General features: G+C 44.7%; 1 protein-coding gene across 2 annotated transcripts; it reads right to left on the reverse strand.

Annotated features, from left to right (window-relative positions):
• Positions 1-236: 236 nt before the first annotated feature.
• p2ry2.1 (purinergic receptor P2Y2, tandem duplicate 1) lies at positions 237-6,823 on the reverse strand. Of its 2 annotated transcripts, none has more exons than XM_084142974.1 (3): positions 6,563-6,823; positions 1,757-2,626; positions 237-739 (listed from the first exon to the last, which is right to left on the reverse strand). In XM_084142974.1, the coding sequence occupies exons 2-3, from the start codon at positions 2,606-2,608 to the stop codon at positions 545-547; spliced, it is 1,047 nt and encodes a 348-aa protein (XP_083999100.1). In that variant the 5' UTR covers positions 2,609-2,626; positions 6,563-6,823; the 3' UTR covers positions 237-544. The 2 variants fall into 2 exon arrangements, with proteins under 2 accessions (XP_083999100.1, XP_083999101.1); XM_084142975.1 differs by having other exon boundaries at positions 282-739; positions 6,730-6,823.
• Positions 6,824-7,147: the final 324 nt, after the last annotated feature.

Consider the following 7,147-nt stretch of genomic DNA (forward strand, 5'->3'; position numbering starts at 1 on the left):
CGATTCCCACGGGGGGCCAGGATAAAAAAAAAAATGTATTCACTAACTGTAAGTCGCTCTGGATAAGAGCGTCTGCTAAATGACGTAAATGTAAAATGTTTACAGCATATATTCTCTCTACACTGTCAGCATCAACCAGTGTCTTTCTCCCTGCCTTTAGCTTCCAGAAGTGTGAATCAATGAGTTACTGTATACCACTCTCACTTTCAAGTAAGAAGTCTGATATTTGTACTTTATGTGCAATCTCCCAGTATTTACCAGTCAGGGATAAAACACTCAATAAAATATGCCCACTTTATTTTACACCGTTCATTCTCTTTCAAACAGTCGTCATCCCATAGAATTAGGAGTAATAGGATCTCTATTGGTCTTCTGATCCATATGGGATAATGATATTCAGTTCAGAGGAACCAGTCATCCATCCAGTGCCTTTGTCCAACGGTGTTCTATCCATTCCAATGGAATACACACTGTGTTCCATAGCTATTGGGTACATCCACTGTGTTCCATAGCTATTGGGTACACCCATTGACCCTCCTGTCGATCAGAGCTGCGTCGAGAGGGCCACCGTCACACTTCCTGGTTTCCTTGGTGATGTCCTGCTTCTGTTAGTGAGATTGCTACGGAAACCCTGTCCAGCCATGAAGTAGAGGATGGGATCCACACAGCTGTTGGCGCTGGCCAGGGGGCGTGTCACCTTATAGGCCAGACTGGATGCCTTCAGCAGCTCACAGCTCACCTGGGGATGAATAAAAACAAAAATTATTTGAAGATTAAGGTTGGGATTCAATCCGTATAATTCTGTTGACAATGTGCCTTTTAAAGAGCGACTGCCTTTAAAAAACAGTGAATCCCTTTGAAAACGACCTATGTGGCATAGATTACAGATTTCTTGAGTTATCTTAGATTCATTCACGTGCCAATCGGCGTGTTCAGTGGCTCTTTAAAGGCAATGTTACCGCGCTCGCGGAGATCACATTCAAGTTAAATGCTGCAGATGTCGTCTCGATATGGCAATGACATTTACATGTCAGTTACCTTTGAATCCCAGCCTATACAAGGATAATGACAATATCAACAACAACAATCATAATAGCAGTGGTTAAATTGAGCCTGAGCTACCTGGAGCCAGGCTCCTGCACCTTGGGTGAAAGGTTGAGCTACCTGGAGCCAGGCTCCTGCACCTTGGGTGAAAAGTTGAGCTACCTGGAGCCAGGCTCCTGCACCTTGGGTGAAAGGTTGAGCTACCTGGAGCCAGGCTCATGCACCTTGGGTGAAAGGGAGAGCTACCTGGAGCCAGGTTCCTGCACCTTGGGTGAAAGGTTGAGCTACCTGGAGCCAGGCTCATGCACCTTGGGTGAAAGGGAGAGCTACCTGGAGCCAGGCTCATGCACCTTGGGTGAAAGGGAGAGCTACCTGGAGCCAGGTTCCTGCACCTTGGGTGAAAGGTTGAGCTAGCTGGAGCCAGGCTCATGCACCTTGGGTGAAAGGGAGAGCTACCTGGAGCCAGGCTCCTGCACCTTGGGTGAAAGGTTGAGCTACCTGGAGCCAGGCCCCTGCACCTTGGGTGAAAGGTTGAGCTACCTGGAGCCAGGCTCATGCACCTTGGGTGAAAAGGAGAGCTACCTGGAGCCAGGCTCATGTACCTTGGGTGAAAAGGAGAGCTACCTGGAGCCAGGCTCCTGCACCTTGGGTGAAAGGGAGAGCCAGGCAGAGCCTTTAGAAGCGTAGTATTCCAGTGGTTGTGGTACTGTACCTGGGAGGGGTCCATCTGCTCCAGGTATCTGAGGGAGTAGTACAGGCTTCTGGTCAGGTGGAAGGGTAGAAAACACAGCATGAACACTGCTAACACGATGATGATCATCTTCACAGACTTCTGTTTGGAGCGATGAGCAGCGAGCCCCCCCGCTCCCCTCGACTGGCTCCCTCCTGCCCCCCAGCTGGGCTCCAGAAGCTTCCTCACCATCAGTCCATAACACACCATCACCACCATGAAGGGGAAGGCAAACATCAGCACAGACACCACCGAGCTGTACACCAGGAAGTCATGAAATAACTCTGGACTGGACGTGTCGAAACACACCCTCTCCGTCCCATTGTCCCTGGTGCGTGAGAAGTAGAGCACGGGAGCCTGGCACATCAACACACACACCCACACCGCCACAGACACCAGGCGGGCTCTCCGGGCGCTCACCCAGCTCAGTGACCTCATCGGGTAACACACGCCCAGGAAGCGGTGCAGGCTGATGCAGCACAGGAACAGGATGGAACCATAGAGGTTAGCGTAGAACAGGAAGCGGATGAGTTTGCAGAACGAATCACTGAAGGGCCAGTCGTTCTTGTCTGCGTAGTAGTAGATTAGGAAGGGTAGGGTGAGGATGTAGAGGGTGTCACACACTGTCAGGTTGAACATGTACACAGTGGAGGGATTCCAGCGCTTCGTACGGAACAGGATCACGTACATGGCCGTGACGTTTAGGCCTAGGCCAATCACGAAGACCAGAGTGTAGCTGACAGGAAGCAGGATGTACTTGAAGTCCTCCTTGAATTGACAGCGCCAGTTGTGCCCGCTGCTCTCATTGGTCGAGTGGTTGGCGAAGGTAGACATTTTTGTTCATAAACAGATCTGAGGAGGATACAGATGTTTACTAATATGCACCCCCCCCCCCCCCCCCCCCCCACACACACACACACACACACACACACAGCCAAAGTGTGATAGTATATATAAACTGTACTAGCCACTTGTATACCACTTCCACAGAGAGCATTTACATTAGTGATCCATTAAGAAGTTATTGTCCTATTTTGACAGGTTCCGAGCATGGCGACAGGATATAATAACTAGGGAGGCAAAGGGAGGGTATATTACTGGAAACTTTCAAAGTTTACCAGTAAACTACCAGAATGTTGGTATCTTTCAAGGATTTTATGTAATCTATCACAAGACATCTAGTGGACCTTTTGGGTACTTCAGATTATCACAGGTGTCTGTAAAAATCTCTTTGTGGCTTTCATCACACATAAAATATATGAAGTAATTAAATAAGATGATTTTAAAATAAGAAATAAAATGACAAAACTGTAAAACATCCTAAATATAAACCGTCAACTTGTTGTTGTTTAATATGAGGATTTCAGCATGAAATATCCTTTATATTTCTTTTTTACAAACTTTTATTTATTTTACTATGTCAGTATGTATTTGTTGTCAATGTTTTGGCATCAAACTGGTGGCAGTTGTGAAAAAAGTCAATGGTCGGAAGAGTAGTTGTAATGCCATTGTTGATTAGATGCTTTTTTCATTAATTAGGCTATTTTCTCTTGAACCATATGGTCTATCTACTAGAAACTCATGGACAATATGGACACAGATATACAAAATGAATACTATACTGTATATGATTTATTTTATTTTATTCAAGTATAAATTACCAAAGTTACGATAGATTGCCATAGATTTTATGTTAATTGCCAAAATTACTGAAGATTCTGTTTGATTGATTCTGTTTGAAGATTTGTTTGAAGATTGTAGGTCCCCTGTAGCTCAGTTGGTAGAGCATGGCGCTTGCAACGCCATGGTTGTGGGTTCGTTTCCCACGGGGGGGCAGTATGAAAAATTTATGCACTCACTAACTGTAAGTCGCTCTGGATAACAGCGTCTGCTAAATGACTAAAATGTAAATGTAATTCTGGTAACTTTGCAACCCTAATGATAACACAGAGAAACACACATGGCATGGTGAAACAACACAATGAGCATGAATGCAGTGTTATAACACAGACACACACACGAACACACACACACGCCGTGGGAAGATGTTTGGGGGTGGGGGGGTGCTGCAATTTTTTCCGCCAACAGACGGCTATATTGGTCCACTAATACAGGACAAGTAAAGGCCCAGTGCACTACTTTTGTGAAGAAAAATTAAAATGTGTCAAATTAAATTGATTTATTCTTTATTTATTATTATTTTTAATTCAGGGTGTGCTGCAGTACCCTAAATACCCCTACTTCCTGTGGCTATGCATACACATACAGTCGTGGTCAAAAGTTTTGAGAATGACACAAGTATTGGTCTTCACAAAGTTTGCTGCTTCAGTGTTTTTAAATATTTTTGTCAGATGTTACTATGGTATACTGAAGTATAATTACAAGCATTCCATAAGTGTCAAAGGCTTTTATTGACAATTACATTAAGTTTATGCAAAGAGTCAATATTTGCAGTGTTGACCCTTCTTTTTCAAGACTTCTGCAATCCGCCCTGGCATGCTGTCAATTAACTTCTGGGCCACATCCTGACTGATGGCAGCCCATTCTTGCATAAACAATGCTTGGAGTTTGTCAGAATTTGTGGGTTTTTGTTTGTCCACCCACCTCTTGAGGATTGACCACAAGTTCTCAATGGGATTAAGGTCTGGGGAGTTTCCTGGCCATGGACCCAAAATGTCGATGTTTTGTTCCCCGGGCCACTTAGTTATCACTTTTGCCTTATGGCAAGGTGCTTCATCATGCTGGAAAAAGCATTGTTCGTCACCAAACTGTTCTTGGATGGTTGGGAGAAGTTGCTCTCGGAGGATGTGTTGGTACCATTCTTTGTTCATGGCTGTGTTCTTAGGCAAAATTGTGAGTGAGCCCACTCCCTTGGCTGAGAAGGAAACCTACACATGAATGGTCTCAGGATGCTTTACTGTTGGCATGACACAGGACTGATGGTAGCGCTCACCTTGTCTTCTCCGGACAAGCTTTTTTCCTGTTGCCCCAAACAATCGGAAAGGGGATTCATCAGAGAAAATGACTTTACCCAGTCCTCAGCAGTCCAATCTCTGTACCTTTTGCAGAATATCAGTCTGTCCCTGATATTTTTCCTGGAGAGAAGTGGCTTCCTCGCTGCCCTTCTTGACACCAGGCCATCCTCCAAAAGTCTTCGCCTCACTGTGCGTGGAGATGCACTCACACCTGCCTGCTGCCATTCCTGAGCAAGTTTTGCACTGGTGGTGCCCCGATCCCGCAGCTGAATCAACTTTAGGAGACGGTCCTGGCGCTTGCTGGACTTTCTTGGGCGCCCTGAAGCCTTCAAAACAATTGAACCTCTCTCCTTTAAGTTCTTGATGATCCGATAAATGGTTGATTTAAGTGCAATCTTACTAGCAGCTATATCCTTGCCTGTGAAGCCCTTTTTGTGCAAAGCAATGATGACGGCATGTGTTTCCTTGCAGGTAACCATGGTTAACAGAGGAATAACAATGATTTCAAGCACCACCCTCCTTTTAAAGCTTCCAGTCTGTTATTCTAACTCAATCAGCATGACAGAGTGATCTCCAGCCTTGTCCTCGTCAACACTCTCACCTGTGTTAACGAGAGAATCACTGACATGATGTCAGCTCGTCCTTTTGTGGCAGGGCTGAAATGCAGTGGAAATGTTTTTTTTTGTGGATTAAGTTCATTTTCATGGCAAAGAGGGACTTAGCAATTAATTGCAATTCATCTGATCACTCTGGAGTATATGCAAATTGCCATCATAAAAACTGAGGCAGCAGACTTTGTGAAAATTTATATTTGTGTAATTCTCAAAACGTTTGACCACGACTGTACACACACACATAGCAGGGCCTCATACAAACAGTACAGGAAAATAGTTTTTCCAAACTGTACAGGAGAGAATAGTACAACACAAAACAGCTGTTGTTTTGTCTCTGATTATCTTGCTTTCTCTGTCTTTACTCTCTCTCTCTCTTTCTTTCACTCTCTCTCACACACTCTCCCTCCCTCTCTCTCTCTCTCTCTCTCTCTCTCTCACACACTCTCTCTAACACACATACACACTCTCTCTCTCTCTCCCTCTCTCTCTCTCTCTCTCTCTCTCTCTCTCTCTCTCTCTCTCTCTCTCTCTCTCTCTCTCTCTCTCTCTCTCTCTCTCTCTCTCTCTTCTCTCTCTCTCTCTCTCTCTCTCTCTCTCCCTCTCTCTCTCTCTCTCTCTCTCTCTCTCTCTCTCTCTCTCTCTCTCTCTCTACAGCACTAATGAGTAAACAAACCAAAGAAAGACAGTTGATCAGGAAACTGTACAAATTACAAAGGGGTTATTCGGCTGTCAACATAGGAAAACCCGTTTTGGTTCCAGGTAGAACCCTTTTTGGTTCCAGGTAGAACTCCTTTGGGTTCCATGTAGAACCCTCTGGGGAAATGGTTCTAACTGGAACCAAAAGGGTTCTACCTGGAACTAAAAAAGTTTTTCAAAGGGTTTTCCCATGGGGACAGCCAAAGAACCCTTTTAGATTCTAGATAGCACCTTACCTTCTAAGAGTGTTACATTACACCATAAGTTTGAACAGATAAGCAAATTAGCTCCCTCTCTCTCTCTCTCTCTCTCTCTCTCTCTCTCTCTCTCTCTCTTTACAGAGGAGTGCAATCATTTTTTTAAGGCAGCCTCTCTGTCTTTTTCTCTGTCAACTCCTGTTTGGCTTTTACACACAGCAGAAGGAACATGTCAGAGCTTCTCCTGTCCTGCACCCTCTCAACCCCACATTACAGCAGTAGCTAATACCAGTACTAGTTACTCACAGTGAGAAAAGCTGTTCAGTCTTGAAGGAACACACTCCGGTTACGTTCAGCAACTATTTCCAACTTCTGTACTAGACTCTAACAAAAAAAATGGATGACTGATGCACTACTCCAGCTAGCAGAGCTTGTGCCTGCCCTGTCACTATCTGCTGGTTAGGCCTACTCACTGTTATTCTCTGAATGCTTCTTTCTCTCAGAGATACACAGAATACTTGTGTGACAGTCAAGATTCTTGCCTTGGTGCTGAACCTGAGTAGGTGTGAGCATGTTTGGCAAGCTGCAGCCTGTACACACATAGACAGGGAGGGACTCATGATCAAGATTTACCTACTGTACGCAACAGTTTAGCTATGGCCCGCTCTGTCTTCTGGAAAGTAGAAGTTGCCACTTCGGATTCTATAACTCATTATGCACTTTGTTTGGTTAACGATCCATGTGAACGTATCAATTATGGCCATTATATTGTTTCATATGATAAGCTTTGTTAACTATCATTTGTTAGTAATCACCAATACCCACATTCACAATATTACCTCCCCACACCCTGTAGAATTATCTAGATGGGTACAGTACCTGTACCTCTAT

Source organism: Coregonus lavaretus (genome assembly GCF_964263955.1).
Source record: "Coregonus lavaretus genome assembly, chromosome: 26".
Taxonomy (NCBI): domain Eukaryota; kingdom Metazoa; phylum Chordata; class Actinopteri; order Salmoniformes; family Salmonidae; genus Coregonus; species Coregonus lavaretus.

Coding starts and splice junctions, on each gene's coding strand:
- p2ry2.1 (XM_084142974.1), bottom strand. CDS start 2,608: ATGTCTACCTTCGCCAACCACTCGACCAATGAGAGCAGCGGGCACAAC. Junction 740..1,756: donor AGCAGATGGACCCCTCCCAG/GTACAGTACCAC, acceptor ATTCATCCCCAG/GTGAGCTGTGAGCTGCTGAA.